We start from the raw sequence: 26,249 nt of genomic DNA on the forward strand, positions 1-26,249 counted from the left end.
CAGATATTAAAAATTAGCTTTTGGACATTTTTAAGAATTTAGTTGAAGTAGTTTGGCCCTTCTTTGTTTTATAATTTTTTGCTTTATCATAGTTTGATTAGATTTACGATCTAGCCTTTTTCTTTGTTTAATTCTTGGTCTTTTTTTCTCATTACTTATTATTTCATTTTCACTTTCTTTTTCCGAGTCTTGACTATTGTCGTTGTTGAAAGTTGAAAGTGATTCCAGCTCTGGAATGTCTTTTGTTGAGTTCCATATTTTAGCTCCGTCCCTTTCCCCACCCGCACAAATTACACCGTTTACATCAGGATTGTTATGTAAACAAAAAACTTTTCCCATTTTCATATCTTTTTCGTGGAGTAATTTTGCCTCAGTGCTACCGACTTTCCACACTTTAACACAACCGTCCACAGACCCACTGTAGAGATAGGATTGTGGAAGCATTACAAGGCCAGACACTGCTTGATTGTCATGGGCTTTCCATCGATATAAAGCTTTATTAGGTACCCTTTCGTCACAGCAAAACACTGTACCACTATCGGTACTAGCAAAGAAAAAATCAGTGTTCGTCAAGTCCCATGCAAGTTTTTCAATCTCACCTTTAAGTCTCCATCTAACGCAGTCATTTGACCTGGTATCAAAAGTCATAACTTTACCGTCAAATGCACCCGACAATAAACATGTTTTGGAACCAGGTTTCCATTCAACAGCTTGCACTTTTTCGATGTGCTTTTTAAATGTTCTTTCAACTTGAAATTGTTTTAAATCCCATAAAACCACAATATGATCGACCGATGATGATGCTAATTTACTTCTTATACAAGAAGACCATGATAAATCCATTACTGCATCGGTGTGCCCTCGTTTACTCTTAGAAATTTTAATTTTAGGTTCGTTAGTGCTATAACCTAATGTAAACGCTGGATCTAATGTATTAAGAACATCAAGATCCCATATTTTAATTGTGGAATCTAGATTACCAATTGCAACAAAATTGCCACGGTCATTACTATTTTTGTCTAGAATGCTTCCAGAATCGTAATCCAACCATTGCATACACAATGGAGCTACTTCTAGAGGAATATCATGATGAACATAAAAGTCTTTTGTTTTATGGTTGTAAACATGAACTTCCAAAGCACTGTAATTGTCATCACAGCGTGCACAAACCAATAAATTGTCGTCATCTTTTAATTTAATTGCCTCCTTTTCCGTTTCACCTTCGTCTGAATCGTTGTCAAGATCAGATTCGTATTTGTTGATGTATGGGTCATCTTTACTCGATGGAAAGACTACTAAGCCCGACAAACCGTCATCTCGAAAGTTGTTGTCTTCGTCATCATAATTGTCCATGTCGAATTCCTTTAAAAAATCATCGTCGCCATTTTCTTGGCTTCCATTCTCTGTTTTACTTTTATTTCTGTCTTTTTTCTCACGTTTTGATTTTTTAAGTATTTTTCTAAGGTCCTCCCGGTTTAATTGGATCTTATCCGGGTTTGTTTTAGCCGCTTTCTTTTTAATCCAAGTGAGACAAAAAATCTGAGAACTTTTGCTTTCTTGTATTTCATCTTCTTCATCCATATTTGTCCCACTTACCGTATTTATTGTTTTAAAATATTAAATCAAGACTATACAAACCTTTTTTGTCTGCTAGTAGCAATAATATTTTAATAAAAAGAAAATGCAAAACAAATTCTTAAGTTCGCAAATCGCATGCAGTTTGCTGGCTAATAATATTAACAACGGTTATAACTAATATACGATATATACAACAGTTGTAACTAAAACGTGTTTATTTACGTTAATAAAAAAATAAACAAACAAAACATAAATTTAGTTTTAAAATTAAAAAATATATGTTAAAATAAATATATATATATTTTTAAGTTGTACAAAAAAACGTCTATATAAACTTTTCTTTTCTATATAAATAAAATTTCTAAGTTGTATTTTTAAAAATATTTTTACCGCTAGATTATGAAACGGAGTTGTTATAATAAATTAAAATTTTATTAAATTAAAATTAATTTTATTGTATTAAATACGTATTTATTACAGGTAAGCGATTGCATTTATTTGATGTTTAATTTCCATATTTAAAAATTAAAAAGTTAAAAAAAACATCATGCATATTTTAACTGTTTTTACAAAAAAACATATTTGACGTAAACTAAAAACATTAATTAAAAAAATATTTATTAGAAACAATAATCAAAAAACTAAAATATAAAATTAAACTTGAGAAAACATTTTCCAATTAAGCATGACTTTAATTATTTTTAATTGGGTGGAAATTGGGAGGTTTCGTGTCATTATTGACAATCTATAGTGTAATATAATAACTACAAAATTAAGATGTCAACACTTTTGTAATCTTAAAACCTCCTGGTTAATTGGCACTGTACAGCAAATCTATCCAATACTATTGCACATGCAACAGGCACGTTATAACCCACATGAAAATCATGCACAACGCATTGGTGCATTCATCTATACATAGGTTCATAAAATATGCAACAAGTCAATTTAACGTTGACCAGGTTTATTAGAAAAACTAATTAGACACAAATAGTTGTTTATTTTTGTAAATGCCTGAAATAGTAACAGTTTTGCATAAGCTACAACCTTTTAATGTTTTTTATACGAGTTTTCAATTGCACATGACAATTAAGACTATACAAAAAATAACATTTTATTACATTGGAATAAGGAGCAAATGATTTTTATAGTTTTAGCCATTCCATAGATAAAAAATGTTTGTAAAGTAAGTAACCCCTTGCACCGTCATCAAATTGCTCCAAAGCTGTTTTTCTATATTTTGATTCAAAGCAACCCATTTTTTGCTTGACCAATAAAAAACATAAACTTTTTTAAGAGTTTAGTATAATAAAACAATTACCAAGTTACATAACATATTTGTCGTTATTATTTTGAATGGGCCGGCCGGTCCATACGTAAGTTTAATTGGGTTCGATCAAATGGACATCAGCAGGCAATGATTGCAGCAACAACATGTTTTGCATTCTTTAAATGAATGTGTTTGTGATAACATATTTGTAAGTTTTGCCTGTTTGAATAATGGTAAACAGGAAAATATTTTTTGTTTGGTTTAAATTTACAATTTAAGTAGGGCAGCAGGAACACAGCGGTAATTTTTATTTTTCCTATAACTGTATAATATTTTTTTTCAAAATGCGCGGTTTAAAAAAAATTTAATCAGCAAAACTATACCTATTAAAAATTTTACTAAACAAAATTTAGTTAAAATAAAAATCTTAAAATAAAATGCAGAATGGCATCTTAAAATTGTATATTTAAACTACAAAAAAACAACATGTTTCGAGTTCGTTCTAGACATTTCTATATTTGACATAATATTATTGATTTATCTAAACCTCTAACACCTTATAGTAAACATACTATATAACATACACATGTTGAAAAAACACACATCTTAAATCTATTTTAAATCATTACAAAATCTTTTTCACCACCTGATTAATTCCCCAAACGGTATACAGGTCAATGTCGTAATGTAACACAGACTATTTTTATTGCCATACGTAACACAGTCGCGGGTTAAACTTTTATATTTATTTTTTGTGGCGCAATTTTTGTTGATAAAGCATGCGCGACTTATGGGTTATCTAATGTTTGCAAAGCCAAGTGAAATTTCAACAAAGACTGATTTGATATGTAATAAAAAAAATTCTAGTTAATTATTGCCATATAGGTTTTTTTTTTGGTACGCTGTAATATTACATGTAATATTACGGTTATTTTTTATTATTACTTTTTGGTCAGAATTAAAAAAAAAACTTACCCTATAACTTAACATGGTAATTTTACCAGCAGCCTAAATAAACGTTTGTTAAAAATTTTTTGACGTTTTTTTCTTAAAATAGATGTTGTTTTATGTTGTAAAATGACATTTTAAAAATCTGTTGGTGTGTGTAATAAAAACAAAACGCATCATAAACCTAACAAAAATATTAAATTAAAAACTTTAAATTTTTTTGCTAATTTATAGTTGATTAGGTGCATTTTAAACTAAAATAAATCTATTAACAAACAAATACATAAGTAGATTTATATATCGGGCAATTTATAAACAAATTTATAATTATATTTTATTTTTTAATTTTAGAAAAATTTCTTAAAGAGAAATGTTTAAATTTAATTAAAATAACCTTCTTATAATTCTGTATGCCATTCATTTTACTATTCCTTTGGGGTATTATAATTTTGTAAAGGATAAAAATCGATCGAACCCTTGATTGGACACGCACTCCGAGCGTGATAGGCGCGTGATATACGGTAACTAATGTTGCACAATGCACGTGCTCTGTTAGAGAAGGGGAAATAACAACACGGCGTTTTTTTGCGAGGTTATTATAGCCAGCTGACTCGGCTTGGTTATTTGCGAACGCTCGAAGCTAGGGGTCACAGAAAAATAAACAAACACAAAAGGTGTGTTAAAATATGTCATTTCGACAAACCAAAACACAAAATTTGCTATAAATTCGCTTAAAATCGCAACAGTAACGTAATAAAGATATTATTTTTAAATTGCCGGTATGAACTCAACAAAACGGTTCAAACAGCGAGTAAATAACGTTAACCCTAAGCTTAGGTTTATATAGAAATCGAAAACAACTTATATTATCGCTGTGGTAGGCGGCCGTTACAAAGACTTGTTGATTGCACTTGGCGATTTTCGAATCACGTGACACGGTTTTCTTGACAGCGAAAAACAAGTCAGTTATGACGCAAATTCGCGCCTTTCGTGCAGTATATAGCGTTGCTAATGTTTTGTTGATAACTGTGGTTAATTGCTGTATTTAACATAACAAAATGTTTATACCAAGCGTGGTATATAGTGGTCAGTATATAAGTAATGCATTTTAAGCCCAGAGCATGTCAGTTGGTAATTTAGGCCAGGCTAAGGGGACAAGAGAAAAAAATGAATTGCCGAACCTATTCTGCAATACCCGCTCTGTACTTTTGTTATGTGAACTCAATTCGTGGGCGAAGTGGTAAAAAAGCCGCATTATTTGCCTTCAGAGGTCTGGTTTTAAAGCCCTTTTAGTAGGCAAAGGTTACAACATGACGCTATATTTGAAAGCTTGGCACTGCGGTTTAACTCGGGCCTAGAGATAAACATATGGGTAAAAGAGTTTGCCAAGGTAATCAATAAAATAATGTCGAGTAAGCGTTTTAGATACAGTTCACTCTGAGCTCACAAGTTAGTCGTTTGAAATAGGTTTGCAAGGCAGTTGTTCATGATAAGGTTACGACTTGGCCTATTAAAAAACATAATTAAATGTTATTCTATATTTTAGATATAAAGTTAAGATAAAATATTTATTAAAAAAAATTGTAACAACGTTTAAAATGTCGTTCGATTTAAACAACAACAACAACAACAATGCAAAGGTAAAATATTTTTAATTTACTTATGCTTATAACGTATACGTTAAAGTTGTTTATGTGTATTAAATCATGAAAGATAAATTAATAATCACTGGTGTTTTTTTGTGACGCCGTTTTTGATATGTTACATCAATTTTTCACCGACACCGAGTTGACGTTATTAGAGCGTCATTAATTAATTATATACCGGCCGGCGTTGGAGCGCTCTGTGTTATCATTGATGTAACGACACTTGCTATGATGTATCTCAGTCGTTTAGCGTAACGAATAATATTTTTTGATTTTTTGCTTTATTTAAAATATTTTAAAAGTTAACCTGACCTAATTTTTTTTATTTTGAATAAACCTTTAATATTAAGTCAAAATAACTTCCTGTTTAAGTAATTGAGAAAATGCCGTTTTAATGCAATAAGGGAAGCAAATTTTTGGCCTGCCTAAAATGAAATGCCATCTTTAAATAAAAAGTGAAAAATTTTAAATATTTTTTAAAAAACCTATCGACAAAAAATGTATTGATTATCATTGTGCTATTTCGCAATTTTTTTGTAAAATCGATTATTAAGCATATGTCAAAATATCGAATGCCGAAAAACAATTAAGTTTTTGTCTTGGCTTTTTTTAGGCAACTCAAAAGTATTGTTTTAATTCATTTCCGCCTTTCAAATACAATTCAATTTGCGAAGCCGGCAATTTATGATACTTTTTATGACGCAGATTTAGTAACCAGATATGCCTTAATTTAAACGAACAAAACCCTTTAAAGCTATACGCGTTTATTTTGTAACAAATGTCGTTATTACGCAACAATTAAACAAATACCAGTGTTTTGAAATATTGCGCAAATTTTGGTGTCAGAATATGACAACGAAACGTTTTTTAAACCTATTGCAAAATTTAAAATGTGTAAAGTTACAGCGTTTTCGATTTTGTACACAGGAACAGAAAAAGCCTCGATTTGGCCTGATGTTTGATATTGATGGCGTCTTACTAAGAGGTAAAACCCCTATTCCTTATGCTGATAACGCTCTAAAAGCGTTGATGGATCCCACGAACCGGGAATTCATTGTGCCAGCTGTTTTCTGCACGAATGGATTCGGTCTCAGAGAGGTCAAGGCAAAAACGTTGTCCGAAAAATTGGGCATCCACGTAAGAAAAAAACGATTTTTTGGTTAAAGTAATATACAAAACTACATACCAGCCTTTAATGTCTAAAGAGTGCCTCATAGACATACTTAACCTAAATATTGCTCTCATGGGGATAAAGCGTTGTCGATGTTATCAATTCGTCATACAAGTATTAATCATTTTCCATGTTATTGTGTAGGTAAGTCCAGACCAGATCGTAATGTCGCAGACTCCATTGGAAATGTTTCATGATTTCCACGACAAATGGTGTCTCATTTCAGGCCCAGACCATGACGGTGGCTGTGTTGATGTAGCTAAAAGGTAAACAAATGAAATAAACCTCTATCATTTTTTTGTGCGTTATAGTTTTTGGCCTACCAAGTTTAAATGTGCCCTACCTTAGTAGGCTACAATGATAGTACCCTTTTTACCTCTAAGCATTTGTTGATTCTCATGCTTTATTTACATCTTTAGCCTTGGATTTCGCAAAGTCGTGACTATCGACCAGTTGCGAGAGGCTTATCCATATTTGGACTGGGTGGATCGAACAAGATGGCCTAAAGGTCATGCGGAAGACGACGACTCTTTTCCAGCTATCGAGGCTGTTGTTATGCTAGGTGAACCCGTAAGGTAAGTAGCTCAAACGTTTGGAAAATTTTAGGGTTCCGTAAATTATGTACAGTGGCAATGTATGCCTAACTAACATTGTTATTTTACTAGATTCGTATGTTTAGCGTAACTAATTTTGTATTTTATATGGGCTTATTTAAAGTAATTTTTTTATAATATCTTGCAGATGGGAAACAAACCTTCAATTAATTATTGACGTTCTTGCAACTCACGGCAAGCCGAACAGTCCACCCAACTACGACTTGCCACAGCTACCAGTTCTCGCGGTAAACATGGACCTACAATGGATGGCCAAGGCTAATATTCCGAGGTTAGCGAGTTCATATTTTAAATCCTGTTTTGCAGATTTGCTGATAGCGTTGTTTTTGTGCCAAGTGGCCTACATTTGTTTTCGTGTATTTTAAAAGCGAAATTGCCGAACTCTCTGCTAAGGTTATAACTATGTTATAACAAACATTAAATGTAAATTTCTAAACCTTTATAGAAATTTATGTTACATGTAAAATTATTTCCAAAATCCAGAAATATTTAAATTTGTGATGTCTGTTTTTTAGATTTGGCCACGGCGCATTTTTAGTGTGCCTGGAAAATTTGTACAAAAAAATCTCAGGCAAGGAGCTTCAATACACCGCCTTGATCGGGAAACCGAGCGAAATCACCTACGAATACTCGCAAAAACTCATCGAAGAAATTGCAACTGATATGAACATTCCAGAATTGGAAACTGTTTATGCAATTGGGTGTGTATTGATTTAAATTAGAACAAGCATTCTACGTGACACAATTTTTAAACTTGTTTATACGTTGTAACTTGCTAAATTTTTGCATAAAAAACGTGCTAAGTTACACCGTGCAATTTTGTGGGTCGCTTGTTGACGAGAGTTGTTCGTAAATATGTTTTCTATTTTAGAGACAATCCTTTAACTGACATTTACGGGGCTAACATGTTCAACCGATTTCTTGACAAGAAAAGATCCAAGATCGAACAAAAGAAAATCGCATACAAAGAGCATTCGTAAGTATTATCCTGTTTTATATTTATAGATTTTGCTAATTAAACATTATTAATAGATAATACATGAAATAATGTGACTGTATTTTTATCGCAAACACATCAGGGCGTTTGTAAAAACAAGTTTACCACACTCTCTCTGTTACGATTTGCGAAAACAGCTTAGTAATATCACGTGATGTTTTCTCATTACATATCTGTTGTGAAACTTATGAAAAACACAATCTAATTTTTCTTACAGATCTCCTAAAGTTGGACGTCAGCGAACTACGAGCGATGACCTGGTCGCAGATCATAATTCGACCGATTCGCATTTTAGCCTTCATGGAGATATCACAAACGTCCGTGGAATAAAACGGTAAGTAACAAAAAAAACTGTAATTAGGCCTTTAACATGACGCAAGTTAGCCTTAATCAACCCTTTTAAAACGCCCTTATTGGTACTTACCTAAAACCACCAAGTACAAACTGGGTTAAATCATAACCTACTGAAGTGTGTTTGATTACGTATTTATGTGCACATTGCCATTGCTAGCTGACCTCGTTTCATGGTGCAGCTAGATCGTGCACTGTCAGCATATTGTTAGACACGATAGGTTTAAGCTTGTAGATTGCGTAACCTATTTGTGGATTATTCGAAATTTTTGTTTTAATTTAAAGTACTTTATAATAAAGTTAAATATGTAATTTTAGTTAAGCAATAAAGGCATTAATAGACTTGGAATTGGATGAATTAGACAAGTGTAATTAATATTCATTGTTTTTTAAATGTAGTTGTACTTCAATTCTTGTATGCACCGGTGTATACCAGCCGACACTTGATGTGCCCAAGATGAGAAAACCCAGTAAAGTGAACAACGAGGAATTAGATGCCAGCATTTCTCCCTTGCCAGCACCTGTGTGCAGGAAACAATCCTGTGACGTCGACCACGGACATAGAGACCTTCCCTACACCGAGGAAATGACCAAGGCAGACCACATCATGTACGATGTGAAATGTGCTATAGACAAAATTTTTGAAATCGAGGACTGGTGCGGCCAGTGATTAATAGCCCGTTGAAAGACAATGAAAACATTTCGACAATTCAAAAGTGTTCTTTCCTTAATTTTGTGTGCGCAACTGTGTTCCCTTAATTTCTATTTTCCTATTTTATTTTGTGGTCTAACTGCAAAGTTTGTGAACTTTCAGCATTCGGCTGCGTTTTTTTTTGTTTGCCAGTAATTGGCCATGTACAAAGTTATTATAAACTGCATTGTGTTTGGCGTTAAGGTAAAACCTAGCCACATTCTAATTGTACTATAATTACGCGTATTTAAAATGCCAGCCATTTAAATATGGTAAATTCACTGTTGGTAACAAATTTTAATGCCCTAATTTTAATTTCTGTGGGTACTAAATTCAAAAAGTAAGGGGCATTGGGACTCTTGTAAATGTGCGGTTTTGCTACTTTTTCTTGTTAATTTTGTTAAACAAAATAATTCTTTCTCGGTGGTGGAATTTGGACGCAAAAATTAAAATAAACACCATATTGTATAAAGAAAGCTCTGTTGTATTTTGCAAGCGCAGGTCAAAGTATTTGCAATGAATCTAAAGTAGGTCGAACAACTTTGGCATTTGAACCGGGGTAGCGCTGATGATTAACAAGGGCTCTTGAACCCGGCTTTAGGTGTAAGTATTCAGGGTTAGTTTGTTTAAGTAAATAATAAAGTTATGACCGTTTTGAGTGCGAACTTATAGTTGTTTTCTATAGCGATAATTTACATCGAATATTAATGTAGCATGTTATGAGTTACAATTTTTTGGACCTACTATTTTAACTGCTGTAAACCTAAATTTATATAATTTATTTGTATATAATTGCTTTAAATCTTAAAATTTATAGTTGCCGTTACTAAAGTACATAGGTGAGCACAATTAACCGAAAAAGTAACTTCGTTAAATAGTGATTTGTTACACAATACATTAACTTCGTTAACTTTAATTTGTGAAATAAAATGGAATGTAACTAAAGTTATCGATAATCGTTAACGTTAACATTTAAATTAAACAATCCTTACGCATCAATTCGCAGTTTAATTAAACTTTTGAATTAAAGAAAAATATTTTTCATAAAAATTTTCTAGCGCTAGCTTGCAATTATCAAAAACTGGAAATAAAAATGTGGTACACAGGGATTGTGACGTCATTTCCGCCCAGCTACCCACCGTTCCTTACTTACTTTCTCACCCCTTTCGGCCTACCCTATCCCCTTACCCAACAACGCCTTAGCAAAAAATGAAAACAGGAAAGGTAAAAGATACAAATGATTAAAACGAGCCCGCACATATGATCTCAATATTAAGAAGTGCCATGAAATGTTATACGAATAAAAAAAAATTGTTTGTGGTGCCTTATTTAAATTTATTCTACAAAATTATTACGCACCACAATAGTAAGATATTTATTTATAAGATGCAAGAGCAAATGTGCAATTAACCGTGGGTTACCCCAGCATAATTGTAATGTTTCATGACTTTAGTTTAAAGGGGGCGTATTATTTTATTAGAAAGCTCTGTGAAATTGACTGTGATTTGTTAGCTATCTTTAAAAGCCGGGCTAGCTATTTGCCATCTTTAAACGCAAAAACCAACATTTTTGGTTTAAAATTCGATACCACGATCTGCATCTCACATTTTGGACTTCTTGTAAACGAATTTTTAAATAGTTAAAACGTCAAATAGTGTGTGGCATTGGTGCGACTCAAACTGCAAATTTTTTGGCACTTGACCAAATGACACAATCGGTAAGTCATACTAACGAATTTTTCATTACAAAGTGCCATAAATTGTACGCACGAAACTCAACAGCGACACCGTAAAGTTTTTCGTTACGTTGACTGATTAAGTTAAACCCAAAGCAAAGAACGTAAATTGGCAAAGTCTAGGGCTCAATTTTTTGTTCTTTTTTGTACACAGTATTTTTAAACGTATTTTTAGGAACTTGTATAAAATAAATGTGTACATTGATTTTTAATGGTCGATTTCATTGCTTTAAAAAAAAACAAGTTTAAGTCGTATTCCATTTAGGAATAATAATTATATGTGGATCATCCCTAATTATATTTTTCAATTTTCTGTTCAACGCAAAACGGTTTTACTTTTTGTTTATTAGGTAACATCTGGTAAAAACCTAATTAAAATGTACCTCATAATATGAAACAAATTTAAAACCTAAGCTTTAAAAACACGAAACTAAATTAATTATTAAAGAGAAAGGCAATATTTGGTTCACCTTCCTTTTTAAAACCATTACACAGAAACGCATCAGGAGTATTACTAAAAATAGTTATAAAAACAACCCAACATATTTGTCCATTTTAAACAAAACCCCTTTTTTGTGTTACGGTTGAATAGAAAAGTTAAGGATCGGATTACATTTTGTTCATTTTAAGGTGATTTTCCAGTTACCCGAACAATACGGGTTTAGTGAAGTTGTTTTAGACTTACGTCAAATGTTTTGGTCTATCGTACATTGTACTTTGATAACAGTATATAAGAAACTGAATAGCAAAACAATTCAATTTTAGTAGTTATAAGAGCAGCAGTGGTTAATTGATAATACACGAGTAAATTTTGTTATTATATTTCAAAGTAGGTTAAGCATCTACCTTTTTCAAACTTAATAACGTAATGTCGGTAAAAATGGGTCTATTTTATTTGTGGATAATTCTACAAGTCACTATAGTTGCAGTAAATGCATTTCCTAGTGGAGCACCTGTGGAAGCTTGTGTTTCCATGATGCCAAGTCATAGTGGCAACTTGGCCCAGGACAACTCCGCAAGTCCTTATTCCTTCTCGGTGAACTCTACAAATGTGCAACCTGGTGACACAGTTACAGGTAATGAAACAAAGGCTGCTGTGAACGTTATTTAATGCATACGCTCTGTTTTAGTTTTAATAATTATTTTTGACGTAAAAAATGTGGATTTGTGGTAAAAAATGTGGATATTTACAGTAACTATTGATATACTTGGTGGTGAACAATTTCGAGGGATATTGTTGCAAGCTCGTGAGACACAAACTGGAGGTCCCATAGGCACGTGGGACGTCCCAAACTCAGATTACCAAAATTTGGATTGCAGTGGAATACCTGGAAGTGCGCTAACACATACTAACCGCAATGACAAATCCTCAGGTGCAACTTTCGTATGGAACGTTCCAGAAAGTTCAGCGCCGGATGTGACCATTTAGTAAGTATTATTTGCCGCTATGTAAACATTTTATATTTTAATTATACTTATAAATTGATGTTCACATTTTATTTTAACATAGCGGGACTGTTGTGCAACAGTTTAATACATTCTATGTTATGTTGCCAACTACGCGAATACTTATTGCAAGTGCCACCTCTCCCAACCCTGCAACAACAACCTCTACTGATCCGGCTACTACCGCTACTACTATACCAAATACGAGTTCTCCTATTCCAACCACAACTTCTCGCCCAATAACAACTTCAACCCCTGGTCCCGAAACAACCACATCTACTGGTGCTGTGACAACTACATCTACTGGTCCAGTGACAACTACATCTACTGGTCCAGTGACAACTACATCTACTGGTCCAGTGACAATTACATCTACTAGTGCTGGAACAACCACATCTACTGGTGCTGTAACAACTGCATCTACTGGTCCAGTGACAACCACATCTACTGGTCCAGTGACAACTACATCTACTGGTCCAGTGACACTTACATCTATTGGTGCTGGAACAACCACATCTACTGGTGCTGGAACAACCACATCTACTGGTGCTGGAACAACCACATCTATTGGTGCTGGAACAACCACATCTACTAGTGCTGGAACAACCACATCTACTGGTCAAGTGACAACCACATCTACTGGTCAAGTGACAACCACATCCACTGGTGCTGGAACAACCACATCTACTGGTCAAGTGTCAACCACATCGTCTGGTACAGGACCAAATACAGCAACGTCTACTGGTCAAGTAACATCAACTGAAACCACTACATTTGGACCAACTTTTTCCTCAACCACAGGAACTTTTACATCTACCATTCCTTTCACGACTTCAGCACCTTTTACGTACGTTAAATTACTTTTTCTTTGTTTAAAATTGTATGCACCCAAATTATATTTTTATTCCAATTTGAGTATATTTCTAAGTCACACAAGAGGTTGTGATGCAAAGAACTCTGTTAAAGAGTATAACTCGAATTTTATTTTATATAGAACGACAAGTGCACCCCCCACACCGCCAATTAGGGCATGTACTGCTGCGTATCTCGAAGCATTAAGAGATTGGAGGCAACAATATCAGGAATACGTTGTTGCTTTAGCGAGATGGAGGGAAAGCAATCAGAATTGCTACAACTAGCCACGCTTTACTAATATCGTATAACCATCTTTATATTTCTTATACTATATACTGCACCAATTTTATAAAAACGCTTTAAACTCTAATATGTTTCCAAATATGAACTTTTACTTTTTTATGATGTTGTTCACTTAAAATGGTGGGTGACTGAGAAATATAGTATTTAACAGATAATTGTTATTAAATAATTATTGTAAAATTGTTCTGTTTTTTAAACACGTTGTTTAAGGTTAAAATAAATTCAGTTATATTCACATATACGAAAAAGACTATTACATTAATACTAAATGCTATATTCTTCAATGAATGGCTGATATGATATAGATTTTAAAACAGAGCGTATTTACACAATAAAACAAATTAACTTAAAAAGCAACTTGGTTAAATAATTTAAATCAAAATGAAATATAAAAGTTATAATATCTTGTATTTTATAACTAAAATACCCAGATGCGAAAAAGGTTTTTAAATTTTGCCAAACATCATGACTTTGCTAAAATTTAATAGGTTTGTTTTTTTGTCCAAAAAACTAAAAAGCAAAAAAAAGAAGAAATAAACCGTAATTGGGTTCCGCGTACATAAACCTCTATTTCTAGCGTCAATGACGTTAGCAAAAAAGCATGCTTGGCTATTTTGGATAACCTATAAATGTGTTTTTTTTTAGCATCTAACGTCAAAAGCGTTACCCATTTCCACGTGATATTTAAACATAAACAACTCTCAGGAAAAGGATCTTACTGTATTAAAAAAAGGATGTAAGCCTGTTTTTACCAGTTACATCAACGTCTAGCGATCTTAACTGTTAGTTTGTTCGCTTGAGTGAATGTACGTTTTGAAATTTCCATGCACGTATTAATTTTACGCCTGGTGCCTTTACCTAGTTGGTTCTCGGAAATCCAGTGTTAAGCTTCATTGGGGCTTACCCATTGGGAAAAAAATAGATAATAATTTACATTGATGTTATTTTAATATAGGCAATAATCAGAATAGGCAATTTACGCAGATTTTTATTTGCCGAAATATTTTTTTGATATTTTTTTGTAAGCGTTTTTACACTTAACTTATTATAATAAGTTAAATTATTTGATTTTTAAACAAGTTTTTTTTTTTTGTTGTTTCTGTACAATAGTTTACTGGACCGTAATGTTAGACATGTTTTAACAACCATGTATTTAGATTGCGTTATAAGCCTATTATTACCAGTTGCAACTACGTTTAGGGATCAATACTTTTAGGTATTTGCTTTGCATGAATAAATATTCTTTCTGGATTTTTCGTGCCAAAAAAAGCTTACGCCCAATGTTTCGGGCGCTTAACACAAAGGCTCAGACAGTTTATTTGCCAAAATGAAGTGCGGAAAACAGAGTGAAATAGAAGGAGATGAAAATATTTTTTAGTGGTTTTAAAATTGCTTTTTCTTTTTAACAGAGCATCAAGTATTTAAAAGTTTTCACCCTTGTTTTAAGTAAAATGGCATCGTTTTATTTGTGGATAATTCTACAAGTCACTATAGTTGCAGTAAATGCATATCCTAGTGGAGCACCTATGGAAGCTTGTGTTTCCATGATGCCAAGTCATAATAGCACCTTGGCCCAGGACAACTCCGCAAGTCCTTATTCCTTCTCGGTGAACTCTACAAATGTGCAACCTGGTGACACAGTTACAGGTAAAATAAAAAATACCATGCCATTCTTCGTCCAAACATCATTTTGAAATAAACTTATATTTAAAACTTGAGGATTTGTGGTAAAAAGGCTTGTTGATATTTACAGTAACTATTGTTATACCTAATGGTGAACAATTTCGAGGGATATTGTTGCAAGCTCGTGAGACACCAACTGGAGATCCCATAGGTACGTGGGACGTCCCAAACTCAGATTACCAAAATTTGGATTGCAGTGGAATACCTGGAAGTGCGCTAACACATACTAACCGCAATGACAAATCCTCAGGTGCAACTTTCGTATGGAACGTTCCAGAAAGTTCAGCGCCGGAAAACGTGAACATATAGTAAGTGACAATGACAATCGCTTTTATTTGTGCTGTGTTTTATTTATTTTTTTCGCACGTATTATCAATATTTTTATGTTGCAGCGGATCAGTTGTACAAGCGTTTGCCACCTTCTATGTTATGCTGGAAACTGAACAAATTGATATTACAGCCGTTGAACAAAACCCCACCGCTATGCCCACTACACCCATGCCAGGTATAACCACTGTTTCCAACCCCAACATTATGTTAGTTACAACCCTTACTCTAGAACTGCTATGCCTTTAACAAATTTCTATTTTTTGGTAAAAGGTAATAATTCTGTTTTTTTACAGCTTCCAATGCTACGATGTCTGTTTCCGTAGCTACAATGTCTACTGCCAATGCTACAATGTCTGCTTCCAATGTAACAATGTCTGTTCCCGTTGCTATGATGTCTACTGCCAATGCCACAGTTGCTGATTCAAATGCTACTACAGTTGAAGCTCAAAATACAAACCCTGAGACCACTACATCAAGTGCTACGAAATGTACAGGCAAAGTAGTTAACTTTGCTGCCCTAATATTGGTATTTCTTGTGAGTTTAAGCTGGATCCAGTAAAAATAGAATACGTATATGTAAATAATTTTAGCTTGTTTTGCACCTATAATCGTTAAGTTACATTTATTCTATGCTATATTGCATTTTGCTGCCTTTAAAATTCTGCTGTTAATCAGTATATAATTTGTTCTGTGCCATTAAAGTTACCTGTTTATTACAGTGCTTTCGTGAATTTATACCGTGACAAAAAGCGCTTGTTTTTTAAATATTGAAAATTCATATATGTTAAAATGAATTTGTATGAGATATTTTAGCGTTAAATAAAAATATCATATCAAAAAGCATTAAAGGTTTACTTTACCTTTAAAGATGTCCCATTGTAATTCGCATTCTGTTTTCTCGGTTAAAACCACATGTAAAGAGTAGTTTTCGGCACCTAAAAATGGTAAAAATCAGCACGCTTAATTAAGGTAATGCCAGCGCGGCAAAATTTACTGTTCAATTTTACGCATGATTAATTACAGTGAATTTTAGTTACAAAAAAATATCATAAATGCAAATTTTGCCCAATAGTTAAAGTCAAAAAGTTGTTTTTGGAATTTGTTTAAATATAATTTGAATTTGGAATTAAAAAAATGCTTGTTAGTGCTAAAATGGCGGAATACGTAAATGGTACATCATACCATTTAGGGTAAGTAGAAAAAGATTATATTTTTACATTTCTTATGGTTTTAATATTCTTATAAATAAATATATACCAAATGTCTTTATTATTGTTGTCACTTTTAAGCTTTTTGGTATTTGTATAGCTAACTTATAACGTAAATTAAGAATACCACTTCCTAAAAAAGTGCAAATCATAACGAATAAAAATGAAGGTCTAAATCAATTTTCAAAATTTAAACCGTATTTCTGTCAATTAAAGTTATTTAAATGTGTTTATAAATACGTAATTAAACTGGCTTGCATTTTCAAAATGAGTAAGCTCTAAGCAAAAGAAAAAGCTTGCACGAAATTCGACTTAATACAAATTTATCAAACTTTTTTTTTTATCATTCAGATCATTACCAAAAACAAAAACCTGCCATGATTACCAAAAATCTGCCATGAAATATGGCCATGATTGACAAAGGATTAATAACAACGACTACGTAATTACTCTACAATTTAGTGACTTTTTGTGCGATTTATTAAACTTTACTATCCCGGAATTATAGATCATTGAACCGTGTAAGTAGTATTCCTGACCATTTTTAAGTTTTATTGCTAATCCCGATTTTATTTAAGCATGAGCTCTAGGTAAAGGCTCGGTATATCATTTGTATGTGAAGGTGGACATTAGGTTTTTTAAATCACTGGTCTTTTTAAAATAGTAAGAATTATTTAAAAAAAAGAAGTAAAAAAACAGATAATAAGGATTTTAACACCTACAGGCTTGGTTTGTAATTGAAAAGTGCGTTTAAATAGTTTTAACAGGGTTCTGCAAAAAGAGGGTTTGTTTTATTTGTTAAAGGTGTATTTAATTTGTTAGTTGGTGTTGTTGGACAGCATTTTTAAAATAAATTCAAAAAGGCCTGTTAAATAACTAAGTGAGCTGTTCTCAAAGTTGCAGACAGATAACCTTAAATATAGTTAACTAATATAAACTTAAACTAAAAATATGGTCAGGGTGATTATAGTTTTTTTACTCTTCAAACTGGGATCGTTCACGTATGCCTTTCCATCTGGAGCACCAACCTCAGCATGTGCATCTATGGAACCTGACCACGGTGAAGATCCGCTTTTCGATCCTACATTTTTTGTTGATGCAGAATATAATGATGAGCTTGGAGGAGTCGAAGGTACAAAGTATATACCTGAAGTTGATATAACCTTTTTTTTAAATCTTATAACGTTAAATTATTTCAGTGGTTCAATAACAAAAAATATGCTTTGCTGTAATTTAACCAACTTTTCATTATTGTTTGTTGAAAAATGGTTTGACAAACTTTAAGTCATCTTTAAGTCCCTACTAAACATATTGTATTTTGACAGTGTTTTATTCCGGGGTTCCGTTTCGGGGTATATTTCTTCAAGCCCGGGTAAATATCAACGATCAGGCATTAGGTACTTGGGAAGAACAAAGCGAGTTTAGAGAAGTAAGTTGTAATGGACAAGGCAGCGCTTTAACTCACAGAAATTCAGAGGAAAAGGCTGAAGACCAAACGTTTTTGTGGAGACCGCCACACCCACCGCCAGATAGCGTTGTAATATTGTACGTAAGCGTTTATTATTTTTTTATATTTAGATTTTAAGTTGAACTTTTGAATTTTTTTTTTTTTTTTTTTTAGATTTTTTTTTTTTACGTTTAAAATTGTTTTATTCTAAAGCGCGAGCGTGGTAATATTCTTTACTGAGTATTATGTCATGGTTCCTAGTCAACGAGTTTTTCTACCAGCGGTAATCCCGACGACCGAATTGTCAACAACTACCACTCCAACAACTGAAGCGACTACAACATTAACAACAACTACAACTAGAGTAACAACAACACCAATTTCAACAAATGTAGTAACAACAACATTATTAACAACAAATAAAGTAGCAACAACAAATCCAACTACAAGTAAAGTAGCAACAACACTAATAACAACAAATAAAGTATCAACAGAAATAACAACAAATGAAGTAGCAGCAACATTATTTACAACAAATGAAATAGCGACAACACCAACAAATGATGCAGCAACAACACCAATAACAACAAATGAAGTAGTAACAACAGAAATAACTACGAATGAAGTAGCAACATCACCAATAACAACAAATAAAGCAACTACAGTACCAGTAACAACAAATACAGAAGCAACAACACCAGTAACAACAAATGAAACGGCAACAACATCTCTAACAACAATTAAAGCAGCTACAACACCAGTAGCTACAACACCAGCTGCAACAACACTAGTAACAACTAATAAGGTAGTAACATTACCTATAACAACAAATGAAGCAGGTACAGCACTAGTAACAATAAATATAGAAGCGACAACACCAGTAACATCAAATGAAATAGCATCAACACCTTCAACAACAATTGAAGCAGCAACAACACCAGTAGCTACAACACTAGCAGCAACAACACCAGTAGCCACATCACCAGTAGCAACAAATAAAACAGCAACAACACCTCCAACAACAATTGAAGCAGCTACAACACTACCAACAACAAATGAGGCAGAAGCAATAACGACAACTACACATAAAAAAGCAACAACAGAAATAACAACAAATAAAGTTGTTACAACTCTAAAGACAACAAATGAAGTAGCGACAACACCTACAATTAAGGCCGCCACAACACCAATATCAACAAATAAGACAAAAACAACACCTACAACTACAAATGAGTCAGAAACAACACCCACAACTACAAAGAAAGCAGCTTCAACACCAATACCAACCAATGAGGCAGAAACAACACCTACAGCTACAAATGAAAAAACGACAATGCCCACAACAACAAATAACGAAGCGTCAACACCTCCAACTTCGACTGAAGCAGCCACAACACCAATATCAACAAATAAGACAAAAACAACACTTACAACTACAAATGAAGTAGTGACAACACCTACAACTTTAACTGAAGCAGCCACAACACCAATATCAACGAATAAGACAGAAACAACATCTACAATTACAAATGGGGCAGAAACAAAACCCACAACTACAAATGAAGTAGCGACATCATCTACAACTATAACTAAAGCAGCCACAACACCAATAACAACAAATAAGGCAAAAACAACACCCGCAACTACATATCAAGAAGCGACATCACCTACAACTACAACTGAAGCAGCCACAACACCAATATCAACAAATAAGACGGAAACAACATCTACAACTACAAATGGGGCAGAAACAACACCCACAACTACAAATGAAGTAGCGACATCATCTACAACTATAACTAAAGCAGCCACAACACCAATAACAACAAGTAAGGCAAAAAAAACATCCACAACTACAAATGAAGTAGCGACAACATCTACAACTACAACTGAAGCAGCCACAACACCAATATTAACAAATAAGATAGAAACAACACCTACAACTACATATGAGGCAGAAACAACATCAACACAAGAAGAAGTGACAACACCTGCAACTACAACTGAAGTAACAACAACACCAATTACAACAAATAAGGTAGTGACAACACCAATAACAACAAATGAGGTAGCAACAACACTTACAACTACGGTTAAAGAAGCAACAATCTTTACAACTACGAATAAAGAAGCAACAACGGCTACAACTACAGATGAAAAAGCGACAACACCTACAATTAAAGAAGTGACAACACCTATAACAAATAAAGCAGCATCGACACCAATAATAATAAATGAGGCAGAAACAACACCTACAACAACAAATGAAGAAGCGACAATGGCAGAAACAACAAATAAAGTAATAACAACAGCTACAACTACAGATAAAGAAGCGACAACACCTACAATCAAAGAAGTGACAACACCTCCAAAAAATAAACTAACAACAACAGCAATAACAATAATAATAAATGAGGCAGAAACAACACCCACAACTACAAATGAAGAAGTGACAACAGCAGAAACAACAAATAAAGTATTAACAACTCCAACAATCACAAATGCAGTAACTTTAACACATACAACCGCAAATAAAGTTACAACATCACCAATAATAATAAATGGGGCGGAAACAACACCTACAACTACAAATAAAGAAGCAACAACAGCAGAAACAACAAACAAAGTAATAACAACGCCAACATTTACAAATGCAGTAACATTAACACCTACAACTACAAATGAAGTAACAACAACACTTGCAACTGCGAATGAGTTAACTACAACCACAACAAAATTCTCAACAACTGAAGAAACAATGCCATCAACGACTTTTCATTCAACTGTAATTACTTCCAAACCTTTAACCACTACTTCATATTTGACACCAACTACTTCTTACTCGTGAGTTTATTGTTTTATTTTATGTCTATTAGTTAAAGTATTTTAGCTGTTTTTTTAAATTTTCCTTATTCTAAAACTTTTTTAAATCACTTTATATCAGAACTACTAGTACAACCCCGACACCGCCCCCAAGTAACTGTTTTGAAAATTACGTTGAAGATATAAGAAGTTGGAGGCACGGATATAGGAAATATCTTCGAGATTTTGCAAGTTGGAGGCAAAATAAACCAACTTGGTATAAATAGCGGCAATGTATGTGCTATTTTTTTACTACCTAATGTTGGTCTCTAAGCAGTTTCGGTGCAAAAATAATCTTTTGAATATTTTATTGTTAATGTGATGATTAGCTGAAAAAAGAAAATTTATTAAATAATTGTTCAATAATAAAAATATTGTTCAATAATAGATTAATTAAATTATAAGCAAATTTATAAAAAAACAATTAATTTGTTTGTAGGAAAATTAATAACAATGCATGTAAATTTAGAGCTTCTAACGACAATTTTATTTAATTAAAAAAGTGAAGGTAGAACATAGTTGATAGTTATAAATAATAAAAGTAACGCTGAAGCCTGTAAAGTTTATTTTTTTATTTAAAATTTATAAGTTTAAAAACTTAAATTTTTAATTTTCAAAAACCAAAAGCGTATGTAAAATTTAACTTTGCCGTAAAAGAGATATTAAACTTTTATATCATATTGTACAAATCTGTTTTTACCTTGTATGTACATGTCGGACAATGTTTAACAAGCCATTAAAGCTTTGGTTATATAGTCGAAAATTGATCTACAGTTTGTTGTCAAATTTAATATTTATTTGCTTTTACGTCATTGTTAGCGCCTCATTAATTTCTTAAAACGTTAAACAAAATAATAAACGAAACTGTTTGAGGAATCTTTTTTAATAAACAAGAGACAGAAACGCAAATTATCAAAGTCATCTTATTTTGGTTTTTACTAAGTATAGCAATAAAAAGTATTAAGTTGCTTTGCCTGTTAAAGTAATATTTGCAGGAGTTGGTATATTAGGATCAACAGTTTGTGCATAATATTAGTTTGTAAATTTAACGACGTTACGCAATAACCATACTGAGATATGCTTTTCTACTACACAAAACGTGTTTACGTTGGATAAGTATTATGACGAAACATTTAGATGCCGTGTCTTACTATACAAAGTTTTAGCTGCTAAAGTTTTAACTTACATCCAGGTTATATTTAAAGTAATTTAATATTCCTAAAGAGGCTGTTTTTTTATAACAGAAAAATTAATATACATTTTTTTTATAAAACCACCATTTTAAAACACAGAAAACATTATTAAGCAAACATTAAATCTGTATAATAAGACTAGAGCAACCAAAAGTGTAACCAATCAGACACAGAATATAGTAAGTGATGTTTTTCCTACGCTAACAATTATCAAGTTAAAGCAGTAGGTGAAAAAGATTAAAGTATGCGTAAACAAGTCTTTATGATACCGTTAAACTTTATATTCAAGGTGTAAGTTATCTTTGTTAAATATTTGTAGTGTTATCAGCTGAATATTAAAGTCAACATATACCTTTTAAAATTAAATTTATTCTTAAATAAATGAAGTATTGGAATTAAAAAGTATACTTCATGAATGAGTTTACATGTATAATTATGTAAAAGTTTATAGATTTTAATAAAAAAGTTTATTTTTGTACGTGGATGTGTATTAAGTGAATGTATTTTTATAGCTATTTGTAGAATTGGAAATGAAGTTATTTGGATATTTTAAATTAAATTTAGTTATTTTGTGCATGACTATATTTTGCTTCTCAACTTACATGTATAGCAAATACGAAAATTTTGATAGTCTAAGGTTAGTTTGATCTATTTTTTAACTTTAAAAATACCACCAATTACCATAAGCAAGCATTTAAAAAAATTATATTGTAAATGCACTTGTTTTTTTTAGTAAACCAATCACAAAGTTACTGAAAAATGTTCCTAGAAATCGCAGCTACTGTGAAGGTAAAATTGCTGTAGAATTCAAGTAAAAACACCTTTTATGCAATTGTTGGTAACTGTTATTACAAAAAATTGTTTAGCCATTTCTATTGGATGTTTCGAAGAAAAACCACAACGGAACCTAACAAAGACCAAAGACGTCTTCATCTCTGTTGAATTTGAATCGATGACTCTCAACTGGTGCTTTTCGTACTGCTCGCATTTGTAAGCGTTAATACTTTCTTCAATGAAGTATTTTATATTCTTGAAGTACTGCTACTTTGTGGTTTTAGGCAGATGGTTAAATTTAATTGCTTTATTGCAGATTAATTTGTAGTTACACAGGCAATATCGATATGTTAACATTAAACAATGTATCATATTATTAATTTTCAAGTTATATGGGCCAGTAAGGCTAAAACTTGTTTTAATATATATAAATTTATTCTTAAATATAGTAAATAAAAATGTAACAAAATATATTAATAGCTAAAATAAGTTTAAATTTATTTAATGTATTTTAACTAGAAAATTAGGTTACTCTGATTTGTTCAATAAAACATGGTGTTTTTGTTTCAACAACCCACAAAAGCTAATCAAGTTAGAGAAATATTCCTTGAAGTGTGATACCTCATGCCCGGGAAATTCTTTGGAAAATTGTGGAGGAGAAAATTCAGTTAACATGTTTCGGTTACTAAGCCAATGCATAAAAGGTTTATGTTATTTTATACAAAATTAACATATTTCATAAACTAAAAAAGTTATACTCATTCAAACACCTATTTTTATAGAAGAAAATGTGGATTCTGACTACCTTAGTTCAAGACTTATAAGTTGTTTCAACACAAAAAATGATATATTGGATTTTATTGATGACGGGAAAGCTGAGCATTTTGTTAGTGTCAGCCCAGCTATGTGTTTTATATTGTGCGGGGTTAAAAAGAAACCTATTGCTGCAGTAAACTATAGAAATGACTGTTGGTGTGGAAAGTTAACCAAAAGGTGTCAACTTTTATACGTTAATTTATTGTGCAGAAATCAGTTTTACTTTACTATTATAAAAATAACATTTAAACTTTAAGTTGATTGCTTTAAAAAAACAATGGGAATCAAATCAATAACCTAAAAAATAGAGACTAGTGTTATTACACTAATTTTTATTCTATACATAAATTAATTACATTGGTAATAAAATAAATATATTGCTTTAAGATACAATATAAGAAGTCAAAACTTAACGTGTGATTCTGATGCGGTTTTTGTTTACAAAACCTTGTCAACTGATCCTCGGTGTGATATTATACGATTTTTACCTCAACCTGCACTCTTCAATATTGCTTTAGCTTCGCAACCTGGATCTGGCAATACGTGGGCAAGATATTTAATCGAGAAAGGTTCAGGATTTTACACGGGATCTGCATATGGCGATCATAAATTATTTGAAATAAATGGCAAGCAACAATTAGATATCTATTTATAAAATGCAAATAATTAAATATGACATTACGTATTTAAGTAATTTTTTTGCATTTCTAGGCTTTCTTGGTGAAAAAGTTTCAAAAGACAAAACTCTTATTATCAAAGATCATTTTTTTAAACTCGAAAGAGTTTCACAATATCAATCATTTATTTTGATAATAAGAAATCCGTATGATTCAATTGTAGCAGATTTCAACAGAAAACGTTCTCGTAGTCATACCGGTTTTGCAGAGGTTATGCAATTTAAAACTCCGGGTAATTATATTAAGTTTTAAGTTTATTGTTAGAAAACGGTATATAGGAAAATTTTTGGTCATATAACAAATAATATGGCATTTGTTCGAGTTGACTTTATATTCATTTAAACCCTAACCTATTGTCATGCTTTGATGTTATAGACCATTTTAAATCTACTTTTTATGTTGTTAATTTCAACAACTAACGAGTCGTTGATGTTATTGTTAGAAATAACTTTTTAAGGGTCGACTTTTTTAGTTATTCATACAATTAGCAATAAATTTTGTTTTCAAATACAAAAAAATCTAATTTTTTTTGTGTATGTAGATTTTGAATATCACGTTAACGCTCAAATTAAGCATTGGGGAAACCTTATTAAATCCATAATAGAATCCAATAAAAAGTATATACTTGTACGGTTTGAAATGTTAAAAAGCGACCCTATTAAGGAAACAGAGCGTATGGTAAAATTTGCCAACTTCACTAATCTGACTGATGAGGAAATAAACGACAAACTTATGTGCTTGAATCAAAATGTTGACGGTGCTGCAAAAAGAAATTCTTCAAAACTACCTTTTGATCCTTTTAGTCAAGAACTTAAAAAAATCATCAACGATCAAATCGACAAAACTGAACATTTATTTAGGAAACATAACAAAAATATTTCGTTGAGCACTTACAAGAGATTGTTGTAACTATAAAATTCATTTTTAGGGTTGGGTTTCTGTTTAGTGTTTTAAAACTGGTCTAATGTGATTTAAAATAATAAAAGACACTCCAACGTTACTATGTTTAAGCATTGGCTTTTGTTTCTTATCCTGCTCACAATTATAAAAAAAAATTAATTTTTGTTTGTTGACTATATTTAAATGCTAGTTTGTTCATTGAAAATAAAGATCGATATTAAGCAATAAAAATTTAGTCTAATCATAGTATTGGTAATTTAAAAACACAATTAAAAAATAATTTTTGGTTGTTTATTAAATATAAATACTTGTTTGTTTATTCAAATCTAATATCAATTTTAGGAATTAAATATTTAATCTAAAAATTATTTTTGACAACATCGCAATAATTAAAAATATTCTTTTTTTTAAGAATATGACGTTAATACCAGTATATGACATAATATAATCCATTATTACGTGATACAAGTTTTAATATGACGTTAATACAAGTAACTAAAAGATCGAATTTGTTTAACTACTTTCTTATTCTAAAATTAATATAAAATCGATAGAACAAAATTTTGCTCTTTGTCTTTTAACTGGCAAGATGTAATATTGCCAAAATTTTAAGGTGATATTCTTAATTTGGACGAGCGCCGTTTAAGACACAAACAAAAAACTGAAAAGCTTAATAAAACGTTGTATTCCTTTAAAGAGCACGTGCTAAGTTAACAACGATTTTGTTAAGTCCATTTATATGAAAACTGATTTA

The 26,249-nt window shown here is 32.0% G+C and overlaps 6 protein-coding genes across 8 annotated transcripts; 5 read left to right on the top strand and 1 right to left on the bottom strand.

Annotated features, from left to right (window-relative positions):
* Positions 1-13: 13 nt before the first annotated feature.
* On the bottom strand, positions 14-1,646 carry LOC145743117 (periodic tryptophan protein 1 homolog). The gene has a single exon (XM_082561015.1). It carries the CDS (start codon positions 1,579-1,581, stop codon positions 31-33), a length of 1,551 nt encoding a protein of 516 aa, XP_082417141.1. The 5' UTR covers positions 1,582-1,646; the 3' UTR covers positions 14-30.
* A 3,700-nt stretch (positions 1,647-5,346) lies between these two features.
* LOC145741974 (haloacid dehalogenase-like hydrolase domain-containing 5) lies at positions 5,347-9,733 on the top strand. Its single transcript, XM_082559683.1, has 9 exons — positions 5,347-5,436; positions 6,370-6,579; positions 6,758-6,879; positions 7,033-7,188; positions 7,355-7,498; positions 7,743-7,928; positions 8,099-8,203; positions 8,442-8,558; positions 8,975-9,733. The coding sequence occupies exons 1-9, from the start codon at positions 5,395-5,397 to the stop codon at positions 9,243-9,245; spliced, it is 1,353 nt and encodes a 450-aa protein (XP_082415809.1). The 5' UTR covers positions 5,347-5,394; the 3' UTR covers positions 9,246-9,733.
* A 2,034-nt stretch (positions 9,734-11,767) lies between these two features.
* LOC145742003 (uncharacterized) lies at positions 11,768-13,865 on the top strand. Its single transcript, XM_082559730.1, has 4 exons — positions 11,768-12,077; positions 12,195-12,429; positions 12,512-13,294; positions 13,442-13,865. Exons 1-4 carry the CDS (start codon positions 11,870-11,872, stop codon positions 13,584-13,586), a joined length of 1,371 nt encoding a protein of 456 aa, XP_082415856.1. The 5' UTR covers positions 11,768-11,869; the 3' UTR covers positions 13,587-13,865.
* Positions 13,866-14,986: 1,121 nt separating this feature from the next.
* Positions 14,987-16,336, top strand: LOC145742765 (putative defense protein 3). The gene is made up of 4 exons (XM_082560558.1): positions 14,987-15,252; positions 15,359-15,596; positions 15,681-15,793; positions 15,912-16,336. The coding sequence occupies exons 1-4, from the start codon at positions 15,057-15,059 to the stop codon at positions 16,175-16,177; spliced, it is 813 nt and encodes a 270-aa protein (XP_082416684.1). The 5' UTR covers positions 14,987-15,056; the 3' UTR covers positions 16,178-16,336.
* Positions 16,337-16,474: 138 nt separating this feature from the next.
* Positions 16,475-21,952, top strand: LOC145742763 (uncharacterized). 3 transcript variants are annotated; one of them, XM_082560556.1, is made up of 5 exons: positions 16,475-17,347; positions 17,786-17,958; positions 18,152-18,371; positions 18,487-21,117; positions 21,218-21,952. In XM_082560556.1, exons 2-5 carry the CDS (start codon positions 17,871-17,873, stop codon positions 21,360-21,362), a joined length of 3,084 nt encoding a protein of 1,027 aa, XP_082416682.1. In that variant the 5' UTR covers positions 16,475-17,347; positions 17,786-17,870; the 3' UTR covers positions 21,363-21,952. The 3 variants fall into 3 exon arrangements, with proteins under 3 accessions (XP_082416682.1, XP_082416681.1, XP_082416683.1); XM_082560555.1 differs by having other exon boundaries at positions 16,475-16,808; positions 17,178-17,958; XM_082560557.1 differs by having other exon boundaries at positions 16,475-17,958; positions 21,277-21,952.
* Positions 21,953-22,858: 906 nt separating this feature from the next.
* Positions 22,859-25,504, top strand: LOC145742524 (sialate:O-sulfotransferase 1-like). The gene is made up of 8 exons (XM_082560298.1): positions 22,859-22,965; positions 23,062-23,117; positions 23,195-23,318; positions 23,622-23,806; positions 23,885-24,095; positions 24,306-24,544; positions 24,630-24,827; positions 25,137-25,504. The coding sequence occupies exons 1-8, from the start codon at positions 22,859-22,861 to the stop codon at positions 25,502-25,504; spliced, it is 1,488 nt and encodes a 495-aa protein (XP_082416424.1).
* Positions 25,505-26,249: the final 745 nt, after the last annotated feature.

The sequence above is a fragment of the Corella eumyota genome, chromosome 2, assembly GCF_963082875.1.
Source record: "Corella eumyota chromosome 2, kaCorEumy4.1, whole genome shotgun sequence".
Taxonomy (NCBI): domain Eukaryota; kingdom Metazoa; phylum Chordata; class Ascidiacea; order Phlebobranchia; family Corellidae; genus Corella; species Corella eumyota.

What these genes read in the sequence shown, in the direction of transcription:
- LOC145743117 (XM_082561015.1), bottom strand. Translation starts at nt 1,581, where the DNA reads ATGGATGAAGAAGATGAAATACAAGAAAGCAAAAGTTCTCAGATTTTT.
- LOC145741974 (XM_082559683.1), top strand. Translation starts at nt 5,395, where the DNA reads ATGTCGTTCGATTTAAACAACAACAACAACAACAATGCAAAG. An exon ending in GAAACTGTTTATGCAATTGG is followed by an intron (nt 7,929 to 8,098) that starts GTGTGTATTGAT and finishes TTTCTATTTTAG; the next exon opens with AGACAATCCTTTAACTGACA. An exon ending in AACGTCCGTGGAATAAAACG is followed by an intron (nt 8,559 to 8,974) that starts GTAAGTAACAAA and finishes TTTTAAATGTAG; the next exon opens with TTGTACTTCAATTCTTGTAT.
- LOC145742003 (XM_082559730.1), top strand. Translation starts at nt 11,870, where the DNA reads ATGTCGGTAAAAATGGGTCTATTTTATTTGTGGATAATTCTACAAGTC. An exon ending in ACCTGGTGACACAGTTACAG is followed by an intron (nt 12,078 to 12,194) that starts GTAATGAAACAA and finishes GGATATTTACAG; the next exon opens with TAACTATTGATATACTTGGT. An exon ending in GCGCCGGATGTGACCATTTA is followed by an intron (nt 12,430 to 12,511) that starts GTAAGTATTATT and finishes ATTTTAACATAG; the next exon opens with CGGGACTGTTGTGCAACAGT.
- LOC145742765 (XM_082560558.1), top strand. Translation starts at nt 15,057, where the DNA reads ATGGCATCGTTTTATTTGTGGATAATTCTACAAGTCACTATAGTTGCA. An exon ending in CCGGAAAACGTGAACATATA is followed by an intron (nt 15,597 to 15,680) that starts GTAAGTGACAAT and finishes TTTATGTTGCAG; the next exon opens with CGGATCAGTTGTACAAGCGT. An exon ending in GCCCACTACACCCATGCCAG is followed by an intron (nt 15,794 to 15,911) that starts GTATAACCACTG and finishes GTTTTTTTACAG; the next exon opens with CTTCCAATGCTACGATGTCT.
- LOC145742763 (XM_082560555.1), top strand. Translation starts at nt 17,778, where the DNA reads ATGGTCAGGGTGATTATAGTTTTTTTACTCTTCAAACTGGGATCGTTC. An exon ending in TGAGCTTGGAGGAGTCGAAG is followed by an intron (nt 17,959 to 18,151) that starts GTACAAAGTATA and finishes GTATTTTGACAG; the next exon opens with TGTTTTATTCCGGGGTTCCG. An exon ending in CCAGATAGCGTTGTAATATT is followed by an intron (nt 18,372 to 18,486) that starts GTACGTAAGCGT and finishes TTTATTCTAAAG; the next exon opens with CGCGAGCGTGGTAATATTCT.
- LOC145742524 (XM_082560298.1), top strand. Translation starts at nt 22,859, where the DNA reads ATGAAGTTATTTGGATATTTTAAATTAAATTTAGTTATTTTGTGCATG. An exon ending in ACTAAGCCAATGCATAAAAG is followed by an intron (nt 23,807 to 23,884) that starts GTTTATGTTATT and finishes CTATTTTTATAG; the next exon opens with AAGAAAATGTGGATTCTGAC. An exon ending in TGTGGAAAGTTAACCAAAAG is followed by an intron (nt 24,096 to 24,305) that starts GTGTCAACTTTT and finishes TATTGCTTTAAG; the next exon opens with ATACAATATAAGAAGTCAAA.